We start from the raw sequence: 19,824 nt of genomic DNA on the forward strand, positions 1-19,824 counted from the left end.
TAAATTTACCTGATGGCTACCATGGTGGCCGGAGAAGGGCGGAGTTCACCCCCAACCAAACCCGGAATGGATGGCGAAATTCTGGTGGGCCCCTCAGGCAGTGAGGCAACCGCTGCACCAATGAGGAACACAGACCCATGGCCCCTACCAATAAGGGCCGAGGTGATCCCCGTCTTGGCTTCCGTGTCAAGGAGAGTCTAAAAGAGCCCCTTCCCCGTCTCTTCTGCGCTCTTCTTCCTCTGCAGCTCACTCCTTCCCGTCTGCCCTTTCTGCTGCACGGGGAAGGGAAGCCGTGACCGTGGATCCCTGAAATAAATGCCATCTAAATTCTTTTCATATATTTAGCTGAATTATTCTTTCCCTGGTGGTCAGAGAATCTAACATTTTGGCGAGTGGCGAATCTAACACTACCTTTCAAATCAAAGCATATAAATTTTTTTTTAAAGAAGCAACCTTGGGCCCGGAGCGGTGGCGCAAGTGGTTAAAGGTCCTCGCCTAGCACGCCCGGGATCCCATATGGGCGCCGGTTCTAATCCCGGCAGCCCCGCTTCCCTTCCAGCTCCCTGCCCGTGGCCTGGGAAAGCAGTCGAGGACGGCCCAAAAGCTTTGGGAACCTGCACCCGCGTGGGAGACCCGGAAGAGGCTCCTGGCTTCGGATCGGCATAGTATCGGCCCATTTCGCTCACTTGGGGAGTGAATCATCGGACGGAAGATCTTTCTCTCTGTCTCTCCTCTCTCTGTATATCTGCCTTTCCAATGAAAAAATAATAAAAATAAATCTTTAAAAAAAAAAAAAAAAGAAGCAACCTTGTATGACACACATACACACAAGGAACTTATAAAGTCTGTCGAAAATCTGTTTTTAGAAAAACTAAAATGGATTTCAACATTTTTCCATCAACATCATCTCACTTTTTAAGTCCATTGCTCACACATGTTTGAAGTACCCTCATGCATCCCATGCACGGGTCACTGCAATGCCCCACACAACATTCTAAGAGTCGTTGCCCAGGCTAAGGATCAACAACGGCAAGCTTTTAACTACATATGCCCAGTTATCATAATTACCCCACTTAAGTTGATGCTGTTCTGGCCAGTTCCTTCTGTTTTCACAATTATTAAGTATAATATTCTACAAGAAACAGCAAAGCTATAAATCCATCCTCAAACTAATGCTCCACTGTGCAGTGGAACTCCCTGAGGCATCGTTCTCTTGACCATGACTTTATGGCCCAGTGCACTGTTCACCTGGAGAAGCAGCAAAGTGACCTGTCGAGAATCACAGGAACTGGGCAGAGCAAGGCCGTACTTCCAGCAGAGCTGTGAGAAAGCAAAGCTTCACAGGAGAGGTAACTCATCAGCTGAACGCAACCAAAAATCCTCAAACAAATGCAAATCACTCTGCGAATAATTTCAGAGAGGTGAGAGGGAGCAAGACAGCTACTGCACACATTCCCTCAGAGTAATACACACAGATTACAGACTTAACCTATAAAATGGAAACCACAAATGTGTTGGAGGAAAACATCTGGGATATTATTTACGTAATTCCTCCCTAGCAAAAGGCTTTAGGCACGATGCTAAAGGCAGATCCAGAAAGGTAAACTATTTGACCACATCATTCTCCTTAGAAAACATAAATGATGGACTACACACATTTTAGGAAGAATGAAAAGTGACCCATTAACAGCTTAGAAGAAAAACAAAATGACAAAACATTTGCAAGCTAACAAAAGATTCATGTTCCTTACATACAAATAACCTACTAATGAGGGAAAGGAGGCAAAGACTAGAAGCAAGCCACTTCCAAGACAGAGCCAATCAGCACATCAAGTAGTCACATCAATGAATCAAAGAAAAAATAAAAAGGAAATCTTATTTTTCACTTACATAGATGACAAAACTGTCTAAAAGGAGATCAGCTAGCTATCACAGCCTGATTTGGAAAATTGCCACTCCACTGCTGTAGATCTGATTAGCTTAATGAAGAGAAAGACATTGTGTGTATAAAGAGGAAGAGCCAATTCCTCAACTAACAGTAACTTCATCATGGTGTGAAATCTCCAGAGCGAGCCAAGGTGTTTGCAACAGCGCATTCTGGGCCACTGCTAGGAGCAGCAAGCTGCTTACCTGGAAGCCAGCTGGCAGCCCTGCTGCATGTAGGCATTCAAGTTCCCCGTTGCTGCGAGCAACAGCCCCAGGTAGGGAGGGGAAGGCTTCAGCGGCCTAGAAGAAAACTCAGGATGGAATTGGACACCAACAAAATAAGGATGATCTGAAATGAGAACAAGCACAATGCCACTGAAGTCAACTCAAGATCAGCCTGAAAAGTGCTCTTATCTTTGAATAAGAAAACTCATTCAACGGTAGAATGGTTATTTAACTTATCACAGTTGGTTACTTTCATCATGTATTTTTGTAATAGAATTCCAAACTATAAAACACATCTCAATGAGAGACCCAGGGTCTTATTAGTGGAAGGTGGAGGAGTGACCAAACTTAAATAAAAATGTTTGCCCAGTACAATGAAATCTGCTTGCCCAAAATCTATTCCAAGCCTTAACTTGGCTCTACCTCCAAGCTAAGCCTTGGACTTTTTAGACTACCTTTGGGATAGTCTTTGTCTTAGACAACTCCAGGTAATTTTCTACAGGGTGCCCAGGATAAACCAACACAACTCTGATCCCAGGGGATGCCCCTGGGGGTAGAAGGACAATTGCTTTGCTAGTCACACTTTCCACTGGAGAGAAGTCACGGCACCATCAAATCAACTGGTACTCTGATTTCAGTCCACGCCAATTTCTCCCTTGCATAGTCTCTGAGCAGTCTTCCCTATGGACACGGTGATGATATCTCAGGGCAATGAGAAGCCATAATCTTCTTTTCTTCCTTAACACTTTCATATATTGTGCAAACTTTTACAATGAGCATATATTACATTATCATGGGGGAGGGATTAAGTTAGTTCCATAGCACAGGTATAGGCAATTTAAGTTCTCGTAAAGGTCTTGGAAACCAAATAGTAGTTTTCAAGTTTCAAGTATCTGTAATCCCATTTCAGAATTAAATGGATAACATTTCCAAATCTGAAATGAAATTTTCTAGGATTCCAAATTACTTTCAATTTAAAAATCAAAGCTTTTTTGGGCCCAGCACAATGGCCTAGTGGCTAAAGTCTTCGCCTTGAATATGCTGGGATCCCATATGCGCTCTAGTTCTGATCCTGGCAGCTCCACTTCCCATCCAGCTCCCTGCTTCTGGCCTGGGAAAGCAGTCAAAGACGGTCCGGGAGACCTGGAAGAAGTTCCTGGCTCCTGACTTTGGATCGTCACAGCACTGGCCATTGCAGCTGCTTGGGGAGTCAACCATTGGATGGAAGATCTTCCTCTCTGTCTCTCCTCCTCTCTGTACATCTGTGTTTCCAATAAATAAACAAACCTTTAAAAACAATCAAAGCTTTTTCCAGATTGGAAAGCACATGGCTTGAGCCACTCTCTAATCTCATAATTGCTGTTGTACAGAGCATGGTCAGTATGCTGTGTTCCCAACTTGAAAAATAATTGCAATTGATATAACAAACTAAGATAACAAAATACAATGTTTCAGGAAAAAGATAACTTTAAAGCTTGTCATAAGATTTCATCAGGTGACCTAAGACTTGAGTATGGAATTCAAAATCACAAAGTCCATCACTTACCAGTGGCCATCCAAACGCTACTATTTTTTTTAAAGCTCTGCTATACAAAATGGCAGACGTCATTTCTAGCCACATGTGGCCACTTAAATTCATTAAAGTTAACTGAACACGTTCCAAGCACTCAGGGGTCAACTATGGCTGGTGGCCGCCAATACCAGACAGGCCAAAATGGTCCCAGCATTTCAGAAAGTTCCATTAGACAACTCTGGTCCCAGAAAAATCTAGCGCAGAAATCGTCTATATTTAACAAGAAGTCTCGTTATAGGAGAGGAATACTCCAGTAGAAAAACTTGGTGAGAGCATGCCACCTTGTTGCAGGAATGTGCGCCCACAAAAAAAGAGATATCATCCACACTCATGAGATTGTAAGCAATGTGATTCTCTCCAGGTTTGCTCTCAGAAGCCTTTGAGACCAGAGATTCACAGATCTGCTTCCCAGGACTACTGAAGACCACTCTGCTGGGGAGTTCCCCTTCATAAAACCAATCCCCTTGCAGTCAGCTTTTCAAATTTACAAGGTTTTATAACAGCTTTCATTTCCTTTGCAACCCATGTGAAATTGAAAGTGCCCCTGGGAATCAAACCCTTGTGATGAAAGTGACTTCTAATTATTTGTTCAAGATCACAAGAACCAGAACAATTAAAAGAGAAGGAATATTCAAAAAAAAATAAACAACTGGTAATTTCCCTAAGAAATCCCCCATCCTCTCAGGTATTGCAGTGGTCCACACTGTAGTTCTACAGATAGACACCTCAAGCAGGAAATCCATCTTCACTATCCTAATTCACAACTCCCATCATAGATTGATCATCTCAGGCAGAGAGCAAGAGTAGAAATAAAATCCCACAGAGGTGGTGGTAGACAGAGGTGAGCACTTGGGCTTTCTCTGGCCCACCAGTGATTGATGGACCTGTGCAAAATTCTTAGCCTCTTGCACTCCAGCCCCATTCTCTATAGAATGGGAATAGCATCACCTGCCTTGTAGGTTACACAAGGCAGGCAGTGTCCCAAGTAAGGGGTCTAGCAACAGGCAACCAGAGTGTCCACTAAGCAGCCATTGCTTGTCTTCACTCAGGATCCAAGCAAAATGCTAGTGTATTCAAAGGAGCCTGCTCCACCCCCAGTTCTCTTCGCTGGTCAGGACTCCAGAAGTACCTAAACAGAGTAGAAGTGAAAGGGAATTTGATGCAGACAAGAGTGCTAGAAGTATGGAAAAAGAAGGGAGAAGCTTAGAGGAACGGTAAGCAGTTGAGTTTATCTAGAGCTTGAAGCACACAGGTTGAAGCAGTGGGTTCTCAAACATTATGCCGCCATTTACAGAGGCTCCTGTACATACTTGACAATAAATGCAAGTGGATTCTTGAACATTGGAATGCTCAAGAATCACAGTCAGAGACCAGGCCTTGTTTGGAGCTGCTGAGAGGAGAAAACCAAGAGGTTTGGAGGGCTCAAGAGCAAATCTGAGTTGGAGTAACCATGTGCTTGGAGCAGTGTGGTCAGGAAGAGACACAATGCCAAATATTCTTTCCAGAGATGGAGTCTGCAGGTCTTGATACCTGACCACAAGCAAAGGGTGTGAAGGGAAAGAACCAGTAAGCCACGGTTCAAGCCTGCCAGTGTAGCAGAGTGATTCACAAGCAAGAGGGAAAACACACCCTGGGGATAGAGCTGTTAAGGCTTGGGCACATTCTGCGTTGTTGCAACTGGCAAGTGAGGTGCTACTGGTACCCAGTGAGTGGAGGCCAGGGTTGCTGCCGCCAAACTCTACAATGCACAGGATAAGCACCATCACAAAGCATAGTCCAGCTCCCAATGTCAACGGCAGCAAGGCAGATGTTACAAGGTGATGTCTTAGCAGAAGATATAGCCAGGAGGAAGAGGGAGTTTGGAAAACATGTAAATTTCACCCAAATGAAGTTGAGATTCACCCAAATGAAGTTGAGATGGAAGGTTCAAGAGAAGATCTAGTTGGACTAACTGGTCAAGTAGGCACCTGACAATATTCAATTCAAGTTAGTTCTGTGTGGATTAGCAAACATTTCTGTAAAAAGGCTAAGCAGCAAATATGTGAGGTTTTGTAGGCCTAAGGTCTCCTTCCCAACTATTCATCTCTGCTACTGTAGCATAAAAAGCAGGCAAAAATAACACATACATGCACGAGAATGGCTGTGGTTGAACTGTGAAATCACTACCCTAGCCAAAAGTACTTGGAACCAAAAGAAATTGGGAGGAGCTCAGAGGCCAGGCCCTCTGACCTTCCCCTATCTTTCTGTGCAAAAGCTGGCCACAAAGACCTGCTGGCTGAAGTAGGTCACAAGACCCCCAGCACAGCAGTGCCCTGTCCTGGAAGGAAGGAATGTTGCCCAGGAAGCCAAGAAAAATCTGCATACACAGACCCGGCCAGGTTTCCCTCCCTCAGTCTATTTCCATTCGATCACATCCTTTGATCCAATCACATGTCCATATGGCTGTCCATTCTTCATTGACCCTAAACATAAACTGAAAGAGTTCCTCTTAGGTCTTTGGAACTTTATTTCTCAAGGCCTCCATGTCACTTAAAGTTTTGATAATGGGTGGGTATTTGGCATATCAGATGAGATGCCTGTATCCACACCGAGTGTCTGGGATCAGATCCTGAGTCTGTCTTCAATTCCAGCTTCCTGCTCACATGCCCCTGGGAGGCAGCAGGTGATGGCCCCTTTGCTTGAGTCCCTGCCACCCATGGGGAGACCCCGGTTGAGCTCCAGGCTCCCAGCTTTGGCTTGATGCAGCCCTGGGCATTGCAGGCATTTGGGGAATGGACTGGCAGATAGAAGATCTCGCTGTCTCTTCCTCTGCCCCTCTGTTTTTCAAAGAAACAAAAATAAACTTATCACCTTCACAAAACTTTGATTATATAAAACTGCCATTTGTTTCTCTTGTCAACTAATCTTTTGTTATAAGTGTGTTAGCCATGACCCTTATGATGGATGAGAAAAAGCTAACAACCTTCTACCCCTACAGCTGTGTTCCAATAAAAATATTGATGGACACTTTTCACATATCACAAATATCATTCTTTTTAAAAACAATTTTAAAATGTAAAAAAGAAAGAAACAAAGAGGATTCTTAGCTTACAAAAGCTCATGGATTTAGACCACAGACACTGGTTTGCGAACTTCTGAGCTAGGACTCCCAGGCAAAGGGCTGGGACCAGCAGTGACCTTGGCATTACCACGTCCTTGCACAGCTGAAGTAGAGAATCCTCTCTGCTGCCTTGTCAGTAATGAACCTAAGATGTGTGCCTGTGCTCTCCGGGGCTTTGACAACCTGACCCAAGCAACTCCCTTGAGGTTTTTCCTCAAGAAAACGCCAACCCCTTTCTTTGTGTTCTGTGTGGTCTTATTAAGACCTATGAGTACAAAGAGTTAGTGTTCTGACATCAAGTAAGTGGCCCCAAGCTTGAGCACTGAGCATGAGCAATAGGGAAAGGTAGGCGAGGAGGCCAGTCGCAGACAACAGACACCAGGCCCGGTGACCAGAAGCAAGGCAAGCACATGTTCAGTCTGCCCCAAAGCAGGACTCTGAGCAGAGTACCACTCAACTTGAGCTGCCTGCCTTTCCCAGAGTGTTGGAACTACAGAACAGATGAAGAGCAGGTGGTGCATGGTGAGGAAACAGAATTTCCGGAACTTGTCAACCCAGGACAAAACACTGTATTAGGATGGAATCATACTAACAGGCCCCAAAACAATCTGGACTTTAAATAGTCTGTTCCTCATGTACTCTATAGTTGAAAACTTCATTCACAGGATGAAAGAAAGGAAAGAGAACAAACTGGATCTCCAACAAGTGTGCAGGCATTGCGAAGAGGCTATCTACTCACAAAGCTTTAGGAAACTGAAGAGCTCACTTACTTGCCAGTTCAATGATTTCCATTCTTTTTCCATCAACATCCTGACCAACGAAATTTAAACCTTTCTGCTCAAATTGGCTGATCATCTTAGGGTTCACCTGGAAAGATAAGAAATTCAGCATCTTGGAGCCTCAGTGAAAAAATGCAGAGCAGCTTATGACAAATCCTCCATCAGTTGGGTGGTTTTTCCATCCCAGAAAGCCTCTAACTAATAATCATTTCTAGACTAAACTCTCAAAGCCTAATGCTCACTTCTCAATAAACCACAGCTACAAAGTCTCAGACAGTCCGCCTCAGAACCTTGCATCAAGCTCCAGCTTCCCACTCACGGCACCTTTCCTCCCGCATTCGCACTCTCTCCCCCAATCACAAATTTGCTTGAGGACTGCAACTACTTCTCACGAGTGACCTCAACACTCACGTTAAACAATCACATCAGAGCTCCAGAGGGAACTTAGAGCGATCGCTCTACTAGACTGTCAGGTACCGGTCGCTGTGCGCGGCTGCTAGCCGCACTCCTCTCACCCTCCCCAGCCCTTTACTTAACACCAGGCTTCCTTTTCTTTCTTGTTTCATTTATTTCCTTTTCAATGATGCTTAAATAGTTAAGAACGTATATCCATATGGACAAGGATCAGGGTGGGGAGGATCACGGAATGGGGGAAGTAGATGAGATAATTGTTTCCAATTTTCTTTTTTTCTTCCTGTATCTAGGAGTAGAGGGGAGAGAAGACAAGAGGGCCTCTCCTAGCCAGACTTCCTTTTCAACCTCTGTTTCACTGAAAATGCTTCCTCATCTAAAATCCCAGTGGGCTCTGATCTGTCTCTCACACTCTCAGCCCCATTATGCCTTTCTCTTTTCAACATTACACTAATTTTCATCATTTGTAATTATCTTTCCTTTTGCAGCAACTCTGTTGAGATATAATTAAGACACAACATAATTCACTCATTTAGTGTATTCACACAAGTGTGAGACACAATCAACGGAAAAACAAGCCCTGTATACTTGTCATGCCTTAATTCCCCCACCACTGTACTTGCTCCGGTCCTTGTCAAAACTAACACACACCTGTAGTGTAGAATGTATCAATTATTTCATGTCTTGTTACAGTTGAATACTATTTCATTGTGTGCATGTAACAGATTTTGCTTTTCTATTCATCAAATGATGAACATATGAGTTGTTTCCACTTTTTTGGCCTTTATGAATAATGCTGCTGGGACCATTCATGTACTGATTTTTGCATGAATATATATTTTCACTTCTCTCGAGGACATATTTAGGAGTAGAACTGCTAAGTCATATGTCAACTCTAAGTTAAACCTTCTAAGGAACTTCCAAAGGATTTTCCAAAATGGCTGAACTACAGTGCGAAAGATGAAGAGTCTAAATATTCAACATCCTCGTTTTTCTTGTCCAACTTTTGACTATAGCCATCCTAGTTGGTGTGAAATGGCATGTCTTTGTGATGTTGATCAGCACTGCTTTCATAACTAATAATATTTACCACCGTTTCATGTATTTATTGGTCATTTGTATAGTTTTAGAGAAATGTCTATTGAGATCTTTGTTATTATTTTAACAGCTATTATGTTCTACCTAGAAGTCACTTCCTCAATACATAGGATCTGATTTGTAATGACTCTTACTGAACATTTTGTCCTCTCCATTTAGAATGTAAGCCCCCTAATAACATGGACATGATGTCTTCCTTTCCATTTTCCATCTCTAGATGTATACTGCATACAGGTACTTAAAAGATACTACCTCTAGAAGCAAGAGAAAGAGAGTCTTCCACACCCACACTCTGCTGCTCTTGAGGCGAGAAACCATGGGAAATGTGGCACATCTTCCCTGAGCTCAAAGGTACCAGCAGGCTGAATGGCATCCAAGAGAGCCACTTGCTATGCATAGGGGCCCTGACACACTCAGCACCCACACTCTGCAACCATCCAGCGTGGGATCATACCTCATAACGATGTCTGTGTCTTTCCTCTATAAAAGGAACATCGCCATAAAGTTTTCCTGTAAAGATAAAAGAATGAAATTAATCTTTACTGGAATAATCCACTTTAGGACCATAACTGTGGTATAAGTGTAGAAGAAGCCTCTTTGAGCTCCATGTGTCTATCAAGATCTAAAAATGACCGGTTTCCAGGTAATATTCTAGATTTTTTTTTCCCCTTATAGTGGAGAATTGTGACAGCTTCTTTGAAACCCTGAAGCAATTCTCAGCTAAGTCCTCGCCATTACAGTAAGAGAAGCCCACTGTTATACCAGTCCATCATGCCAACCAGTAGATCTGTGCTCCATTTTATGACAAAATGGAGACCAAGTAATGTCCATTAAATCAATAGAATCAAGTGACCCCATGGGGTCCATTTTATAAAAGAAAATGAAACCAAAGGAAGAGAAACCAAACCAAAGGACTTGTACCAAATTCCATTCTCCTGGGCAGCACAGTCCACTCGGTGCAGGTCTCAATGCCTTCTCCACAGCACCAGGTGCCTCCCATTTTCCCACAGTACTGGCCACATTTCTTTACATCCTTCCTTTTCACTAACCTTAGAATTTGACTTCTAAGAATCTCCACCAGAAAACAGAAATGAGCACAATGATATGATCATGAAGATGAGTACTATAGCATTATCTAATAGGCAATGACTGGAAACAAGCAGGGTATTCAAGAATAATAGACTGGCAGATTAAACTAAGTGCCTATAATATCAGCAGTATGTGGCTCAGAATCATCTGTGGCGTTACCTCAACACATTCATGTGGCTGAGGAGCTGCAGCTCAAGGCAGCGTCAAGTTCATGACCTAATTGGCAACAGGCATGGCAGCGAGATGCTTGGGGACTACAGCATCCAATGAATAGGAACTGCTTCAACATCAGATACCTCTCCAGAAGGACTGCACTGGAGCAGGTTACAGCACTGGTACAGTTCAAGGGGGTCAATGATTATGCCTGCAGCACCAGCCCTTAAGATGCAGACCCCAGGAACACAGTCAAGGGAATATAGGACATCAGTACAGGAAGTCCCCGTAAGCCTCAACAGAACCAGGAACCGGGCTCAGTTCAACAGACTCTGCAGTAAGTTATGAGACTGGAATAGGATGATTCTTGCCCCAAAGATGCCAAAAGTCTTGTAACTCACTTGAACTTCTGACTTGGATCAAAAACACACAAATTGAAGCCAGTATTGTGGCACAGTGATCTGACAGCTCTGCTTCCAAGCCAGCTAAGTGATGCTGTGCCTGGGAAAGTAGAAGGAAATGCCCAGTACTTGTGTGACACTTGGATGGAGCTCCAGGCTCCACCCGGCCTGGCCCTGACTGCTGTAACCATTTGGGAAGTAAACCAGCAGATGGAAGATCTCTCTGTCTGCCTTTCTCTCTCTTTTTCTTGCTCCTTCCCTCCCCCGATTCACGCTACCCTACACATAAAGAAATCTTTTTAAAAAAAAATGCACAATCATATGATTGTAGAATCAGTGGTCACAACTGTACTCCTATTTGCAATTCTGTCCTTACAGACTGATCTCTCTTTAGTGATGATGGAAGTGACAATAAATATTTAAGGCTCATGTATTAGAAAGAGGACTAGCAGGTGCAGTGAGTTCCTTTGTGAGAGAAGGGGTCATCCGGGACAACCTGTGTACTACTGTTACAGCTTCATAGACATTAGAGGAAAAGGGGAAATAAAATACAACATGCAACTACATATGCCATCTACATATACCATCTGGAAGGCAAAGAAAAAAGGAGCTGCAATCTGGCCCTAACTTTGAGAGAACTCTATGCCTCCTATGACCCCTGATTTGCTCATTGATCTTTTATTCCTATGGCCCAAAGTTTGTTTCCTGCTTCTTTCATGATAACAGATGGCTTAGAGAATCAAATCCCAGAGCCTGCCACCATGACCAGAGAGGGCAAGAAAGCAGAACGAATCTCCGAAGAGTCTCTCTGAGCTATCATCATAGTGTAAGGACCTTTGAAACAGCACTAAGTTTGCTAAGATAGTTCAAAAGTGACCACAAGCAGGGAGGAATGTAGTGACCCTGGGCCACACTGCCTGGCTCTGAACTGCAGGCCACCATTTAATGGATATGTGCCTCAGACAGATTAACTCACATCTCTGCCTCAGTGCAAAATTGGGACCATGGTAGCCCCTACTTCCTAGGGTGTTGCGGCTGTGGGGATTAAATAAATACAAATATCTGAAGCACTTGGAACTTAGTAAACTATGTAAGCAATCGTGATTGTTAGCCACAAACAACACCATCCAAACAGAAAGAATGGAATTGCAGTAGAAGCTCCACAAGTTAACTGAGTTCTCTTGCACCAGCACCTAGTGCATAAGCAGGTACTCAAAAATATCTGATGAACAGATGAGACAGATACATGTACAGTGTATGATTAAACATGCTTCTAGAACTTTGGAAGTTTTACGGCGGCTTCAAAATTTTTGTTGGCTTTAAATGTTTCAAGGATAACTTATAAAACCAATAGTTTGCTATATTAAGCGGAAAGTAGCTGAGGATGACTCAAGGGTTTGGGACCATACAGCCATTTTGGGAGACCCAAAAGAAAGTCCTGGCTCCTGGCTCAGGCCTTGTAGCCATTTTGGGAGTGGATAGTGGATAGAAGATCTTGCTGTCTCTCCATAACTGTATTATTTTTTTTAAAGATTTATTTATTTTTATTGCAAATTCAGATATATAGAGAAAAGAGAAGAAACAGAGAGAAATATCTTCCATTCGAAGATTCACTCCCCAAGTGACCACAACGGCCGGTGCTGCACCGATCCGAAGCCAGGAGCCAAGAGCTCTTCCAGGTTTCCCACACGGGTGCAGGGTCCCAAGGCTTTGGACCAACCTCGACTACTTTCCCAGGCTATAAGCAGGGAGCTGGATGGGAAGTGGGGCTGCCAGGATTAGAACTGGCGCCCATATGGGATCCTGCTGAGTTCAAGGCAAGTACTTTAGCCACTAGGCCAAGGTGCCAGGCCCCATAACTGTCTTTAAAATAAAAATTTAAAAACCCTTACATTTCAGTTGCTTCCATGTTTTTGCAATTACTGATTGTGCTGCTATGAACATAGGGGTGCATGTTGGTTTCTTGTGTAACAGGTGTTTTGGATATATTCTTAGGAGTGTTACTGCTGGATCATATGGTATGCAGATTTTGAGTTGTTTGAGTGTTCTCCATACTGATTTCCATAGAGGCTGTACCAACCTGCATTCCTACCAGCAGTGGAGTAGGGTTCCCTTTTCCCCACATCCTCGCCAGCAAGTGTTGTTGGTGTTTCCCCATATGTGGGCCAATCTTACTGGCATCAGATGGTACCTCATTGATGTCTTAATTTGGATTTCCCTTATTCCAGGGAACTGGAGCATTTTTTCATATGTTTGTTTGCCATTTGGGTTTGTTCCTTTGTGAAATGTCTGCCCATTTCCCGTGCCCATTTCTTGAGTGGCTTGTTTGTTTTGGTATTTTGGTTGCTTTGGAGTTCTTTGTATATTCTGGAGATTAGCCCTCTATCACCTATGTAGTGCGCTTTTTTTTTTTAACATATTGGTTACTCAATACTATTTCAATTAATTCCATAACATCATAAATTGTTGCTGATGTTATGTTGGGGCTTTTCATTGATTGGGATGATACTCTGCCAGCTCTACCTTCAGACCAGAGATGGTCTCCCCTACATGCCGTTGAACTTACCTGGACAATAAGATGCTGGACTCTATGCTTGGTAGATGCTTGCAATGAAACAATGTCATGTGAACTTGAACTGTGGTAATGCAACAAGGTGGAGGAATCTACCATGGGGGGAGGGTTTGGGGAGGGGTGGAGGGAATCCCAGTACCTATAAAACTATGGCACATAATGCAATGTAATTAATTAAAAAAAAAAAAAAACCTCACATTAAGAATCAGTGCAATAAAGCACCAGTTAAATTCAGATTATTTTGACAACAAAATAGAACTAATATGACTCATTCCAGGATATACCACCAGAGATTCTCATTGGATTACTCACAGTGGAGTGATCAGGCATAAACTTGGGTCACTCCAACATGTCTGAAACAACTGATGCACGCTGTCATTGAGAGCACTAAGGGACATTCTGCTGAACATAGTGTGCCTAGGAGAGCCAGCTGCAGCCTGTGTTGTAAGTGGCTGAGCTCACATGCCATGTGGTGGGCCTAGCTGCAGGGAAAAGCCTCAACAACAGCATGCTAGTCTTCCTGTCCATCCTAGTCTTTTCAGACACACACACACACACACACACACACACACACACACACAAAGCAACAGAGATTAGGGGGTGGACATCTCAGCAAAGTAGGTTAAGCCACTGCTTAGGACACTCATGTCCTGTTTCAGAATACTGGTTTGACCTCCAACTCCTTGACTCTCAATCCTTTCCTGATAAGAACTCTGGGAAATCTGAGTAACCATGAAGTGTTTGGACCCCTGACCTCCAGGGCAGAGTTTCTGCTTCCTGGCTTTGGCCTTGAGCCATTTGGGAAGTAAATCAGCAGACTAAAGATCTCTCTCTCTCTCTCCTTCCCTGTCACTCTACCTTCCAACTAAAACTTTTAAAAAATAAAACAGAGATGAACTGCACATAAATTTAATATTCACTGAAATCTCCTCAGTGCTTTGAAGAAAGACAACTGACCACTTAGGACCTATAAACACGCCCAGCAAACAGAGCAAGACTCCAACTGTGCACCTAAAAGTCTCAGACACAAAACTGCTGTGCCAAATTATACCACCTCTTTCTCTTATTTGCCACTGGCTACTTCTGAAGAGACAGAATGTACAAATGAGATATTTTGACACGTTAAAGATCTTGTCCACACCCACCCTCATGGTAGTAATCCTAACATCTGAACCTAACCCTTTTCTTTCTCCTTTCTAAGAGCCAAACTTCTAAAACTGTTAACAGGTAGAAGTGACTTCAATGGCCACAGATGGATAAATGGATAAACAGAACCCTGCCTATCCATACAATGGGACATTGCTCAGCCTTCCAAAGGTAGGTGATTCTGCTACAGTAGGGACGGATCATGACGACACTACGCTAAATGAGGTCAGCTAGTCACAAAAAGGCAACTATCACACAATTCCACTTATAAGAAGGCTCTAGAACAATGAGCTCCAAGTAGACAAATAGAGGAGTGGCTGCCAGGGAAGTGGAAGGATGAGGAATTGTTATTTAATGGGCATAGATTTTCTGCTTTGTAAGATGGGAAGAGAGTCCTGGAGATTGTTGCAAAATTAGAGGTGTGTCATTAACACTACAGAACTGCACTCAAAACATGGGGAAAATGGCAAATTTCATGCTATCTATATTTCGCCATCATTAAAAATTTTAAATTGAAAGACAGCCCCACCCTGACTCCTTCTTCTGACTGAGCCCTTAGCCAATGCTGCCCAACACCACCTACTCCAACACATGTTCTTTGCATCCCAGCTATTCTGTGATGTCACCAAAAGACTTGCTCTCCAAATATAGTAATGCTAGCTTGCTCACTCTCTAACAAATAGCCTTTAAAAAATAAAATTTATTTATTTTGATTGGAAAGGCAGATTAACAGAAAGATCTTCCATCAGCTGGTTCATGCTCCAAATGCCTGCAATGGCTGGAGTTGAGCTGATATGAAACCAGGATCCAGGAGTCTCTTCCAGGTCTCCCACGTGGGTGCAGGGTCCCAAGGCTTTGGGCCATCCTTTATTGTTTTCCCAGGCCACAGGCAGGGAGCTGGATGGAAAGTAGAATAGTTGGTACACAAACCAGAGATCATATGGGATCCTGGCGCATGCAAAGCAATGATTTAGCCACTGAACTATCATGCCGGGCCCCAAATAAGCCTTTTTTAAAAAATAAGATTTATTTATTTTTATTGCAAAGTCAGATATACAGAGAGGAGGAGAGACAGAGAGGAAGATCTTCCATCCGATGATTCACTCCCCAAGTGAGTGCAACAGCCAGTGCTATGCTGATCCAAAGCCAGGAGCCAGGAGCTCTTCCTGGTCTCCCACATGGGTGCAGGGTCCCAAGGCTCTGAGGCATCTTCTACTCTTTCCCAAGCCACAAGCAGGGAGCTAGATTTGGGAAGTGGGGCTGCCAGGATTCGAATCAGTGCCCATTTGGGATCCTGGTGCATTCAAGGCAAGAACTTTAGCCACTAGGCCACCAGTGCCAGGCCCCAAATAAGCTTTTTAAAAGCTCTTTTGTAAAGCTGAATGGTCATTTGGCCTAGCAGTTAGAACACTCATACCTCATCTCGGAGCTGCTGGGTTGATGCACAGCTCCACTCCTGACCCCAGCTTCCTGTTACAGCAGACCCGGAGGCAGAGGTAATGGCTCAAGCAGTTACGGGCCCCTCCTGCTCTCATGGAAGAACTCAACTGCATCCTTGGCTCCTGGTTCTGGTCCCCTGATTGCTGTCATTTGGGGAGTGAGACAGACTAGGAGGAAGGAAGGGAGGAGAAGAGGGAGAGAAGAAAAGAGCGAGTGAGGGAGGGAGGGAGAGATACAGAGAAAGTAGGGGGGAGAGAGAGACAGGCAGAAAAAAGAAAACTAAACTGCAGCCTGTGTGTCTTCAGCTGTGAGCTGAGTGGCACATGCCCCTCCTTTGGGGACCTCCTTGCCTTGCTGCATTTCCCTTGTCCCACCTGGGGACCCCTGATCAAGACACTGACCTCCCTTCTTGCCTCCTGCTCAAGCCCAGGGAAGCGAGGGCCCACCTGCTGCAACTCCCATCCCGCAGCTTCTGCCCCTTACCTTTCACCTGCTCCCACACTTTCTTTTTGAAAAGGGCTAAAGAGCATCATGCCTATCATCCACGCAAAGGCCAGTCCCTACCTGGTGGGCTCCACTGCTGCTCTCCTCCTAGCAGACCAGCCTGGATTTGGTGCAAACACAACTGCTGCACCAGTGTCTTACTTTGATTCACTTGATTGCTTTGACAGCATTTTAAAATTCTACTTGAAAGACAGAGAGACACGCTCCACGTGCTGGGCCACTCCGGCATGCCAGGAGTTGGGAGTCAATCCAGGTCTTTCACAAACCTACTTAAGTCATCACCTGCTCCCGTCCAGGGGCTGCATTAGCAGGAAGCTGGAGTCAGGCGCAGAGGCAGGCCACAAGCCAGGCACTCCCCTAGGAGACACGCACATTTTAAGCAACATCCTTACCACTACACCAAATGCCTGCTCCCGGGGCATTCCTCAGACTATCCAGAACCTTGTTCTATACTACTTAGGCATTTTAGATGCCAAGACCCTATCCACAGGCAAGGATTTCCTGGTGACTGTCTAATCCAAAGACATTCAGAGGCTGCACAGATTACAAATATCTGTAGTATGTTTGGCTTGCATAATGTTGGCACACAATGCTTCAACATTTCAATTAAGTTGCCAACATTTAAAAAGGAAGATTTCACACAAAACTCAATGTTTACAGATTTTCCCGAAAATTCAGAAGACTGGCAGCAGTGAATCCACGGGTTTTTTTTTATGCAGCTATCTGCTTTGTCAACTACTCATTTGACATGACACATCATTGTCAATTTCCCAGTCTCTACCACTCCCTACTGCCCCTCTCACCCTGCGTTCAGTGCAGATGCTGCTGACTGCCAAGTGAGCAAGCGGATGCTACAGCACTTCTCACATTTGCTCGTTGCACTCCCCACCCAGCCTCACCAGTAGCTCCAAGCAGTCACTGAGTTCTCTAAGTCAAACCTATGGTTTCAGCTAGGCTCTCCTCACACAAAATGTTCCCCCTGAAACAGAAGCTTTTCTGCCTCAGGGCTCTCAGTGAGAGGCAACTTTCAGCTGCAGGTACTGAGCTGTCAGGCTCCTCCTGTCCCCTATGGATGAAAGGGTATCCCCCTAGTCCCTCTGTAGAGTGAGGTGCTCAGAACAAGTGCAGCGACTTTCTCAAAATGATCCGGATGGTGACTAATGCTTCATATGATTCCTTTCTCTACAGCGGAATGGTGAGTATGTCCTAGGGGTTTAGAAGGCTATGAGAAGCTGTGCCCACAATGAGCTAACGACTGGTGTTCAGCAAGTACAGCCAGGGCTGACCGCCAGCCCTTCCCTTGTTTCTCTACTGCTGTGGGGTTGTAGACGTCATTCCTTCAATTTTTTTAAAAAAAAAAATACCTTGTTTCTCTAATCCTTTGTGCTCTGTTATTATCTCAAGTTCCCAGTATAAAACACCTTAGCTTTAAAAATGCTAACTGGGCTCAGTGTGAAGACTAAATCCTTATCTTACAAGTGCCAGGATCCCGTATGTGCGCCTGTTTGCATCCAGGCTGCCACACTTCCCATCCAGCTCCCTGCCTGTGGCCCAGGAAAGCAGTCGAGGACGGCCCAAAGCTTTGGGACCCTGCACCCGCGTGGGAGACCCGGGAGAGGCTCCTGGTTTCTGACTTTAATCAGCTCAGCCCTGGCTGTTGCAGCCATTTGGGGAGCAAACCAGCACATAGATCTTTCTGACTATCCTTGTCTCTATATATCTGCCTTTCCAATAAAAATAAATAAGTTTTTAAAAAAGAAGCAAACCATAGCTTTTACCTCCATATGATAGGGTTACATTTTTGTCACCATTTGTCTCATCTTCTTTCCATGTATCGTTCTTATCTCACTCTTAGCATTTTTTTAGCTATTATGTATTATCCTGCTAGTCCATTTTGGAAGGGTTGGGGGAGGAAGGAAGCAGGGGGGTTACCTAAATAGAATCTCCAAGCTACAGAGATGCTTGCTCCCTCCCCCTTACACACACAAAGCCCTGCGGGCCACTGCAGAGGTAGGAGTGTCACGTGCAATGCCACATCACGAACTGAAGCTGGCCCCCAGGCTTTGAAAGGGTTACAGGTCCATGACAAGGCCTTTACACTGACCTTCACAACTCTCCATACCTGACACCTCTGAAGGGCAAGATAGGGGACATCAAGTTCATCTGTTTTGGGATAACAGAGCTATATCCCAGACCTAGGGAGCTACATATTAACAAACAGCCCCAACAAAATGGCTTCCCTGGTAAGGGGCAAGAAAGAGCATGGAAAAATGCCGCCCTTCGGTATGCACCTCGGGTCTCTGGACCTGGTGGCTAGCTGGCATATTCTTTTCCCAAGGCCCTACCTTACCCCTCAGCGCATGGACTTCCAGGACCCTACATCCCTGGCCACCTCTCTTTTATACAGACTTTGTAAGCCACCTCATTCACCGAGACAAGGTTGGTGCATGGGGTATATTAAAACCATCCTCACAATCTAATGACTTGAGAAACTAGAGAAGCTGTTCGCTTGCATCACTGCTTTGATAAGAAGTGAGAACACACAAGCTATTTTTCTAGTCCCCCAAAGGTGGCCTGGCATGCCCCACTGCACTGTGTTCTTCTCAATCCTGGCCTGAAGCTCTCTGCACCTACAGTGCCATGACTTTTGCCCAGCCCTCCACCACTGCAGCACACCCAGTACCTTCTCAAATGGCTTCTTGCCTGGGTTCTTTCGGAACAAAACAGGGTGGACATGGGCATGGCAATGAGATGCTTTGCCTGAACACAGGACATACAGAGGAAGGCCCTGCGGCTTTGAGTGCCACCTCCTCTGGCTGTGCCCTGATGCCCTCACTGCCTCTGGCCTCCTCACTTTTTGTCACACTCCTGTCTGCCAGCATCACACTGAGGGGCACAACCCGGCCTCCCTTGTCAGCTGCTGTCTGTCTGCCTCAAGTCTCGGTGTCCCCTTGTCCCCGGCCCTGAGGGCTTTCTCAGAACTCAGGTCGCCACCTGTGAGAACTGCAGTGTCCCCAGCTGCTGATTACTTCAAATATATTGCACAACTTTCTCAAGGCAATGCACACCTGGGGATGTATTCTTAGCAAGAAAACCAAAGGCTGAGGCCCATCACATTCAGGTGAAGCGGTCCGCGGCCAGGTGACCCCCGAAGGAGCCCTGTGCCCTCTGCATGTCTTCATGCTCAGCTGGCGACCACAAACATCACAACAGCTGCTATTTGGAGTCTTAAAACCCTCTACTAGCAAAACCCCTTCTGTGACCTCCGGCTGGCCTCTCGCCTGAGCATGAGCCCAAGCCCACTTCAGCTCGAGCCACAACTCCTTCTAGATTTCTTGCTGATTTTCAAAGCACCTCATTTCCTACTTCCCTGCTCCACGTCATTTCCCCAGCTTTCCAATTGCCTC

The 19,824-nt window shown here is 44.9% G+C and overlaps 1 protein-coding gene across 1 annotated transcript in view; it reads right to left on the reverse strand.

The window, feature by feature from the left end:
- The window catches only part of CTPS2 (CTP synthase 2), a 113,486-nt gene that overhangs the window by 15,725 nt on the left and 77,937 nt on the right, over window positions 1–19,824 (reverse strand). Inside the window, exons 16-18 of the mRNA XM_040997562.1 lie at window positions 9,567–9,622; window positions 7,595–7,691; window positions 2,131–2,275 (exon numbers count right to left, since the gene is read on the reverse strand). Coding sequence (XP_040853496.1) covers window positions 2,131–2,275; window positions 7,595–7,691; window positions 9,567–9,622 — 298 coding nt within the window. The remainder of the gene's footprint in view (window positions 1–2,130; window positions 2,276–7,594; window positions 7,692–9,566; window positions 9,623–19,824) is intronic.

The sequence above is a fragment of the Ochotona curzoniae genome, unplaced genomic scaffold (assembly GCF_017591425.1).
Source record: "Ochotona curzoniae isolate NIBS_2020 unplaced genomic scaffold, NIBS_Ocur_1.0 contig_1274, whole genome shotgun sequence".
In the NCBI taxonomy this organism is placed as follows: domain Eukaryota; kingdom Metazoa; phylum Chordata; class Mammalia; order Lagomorpha; family Ochotonidae; genus Ochotona; species Ochotona curzoniae.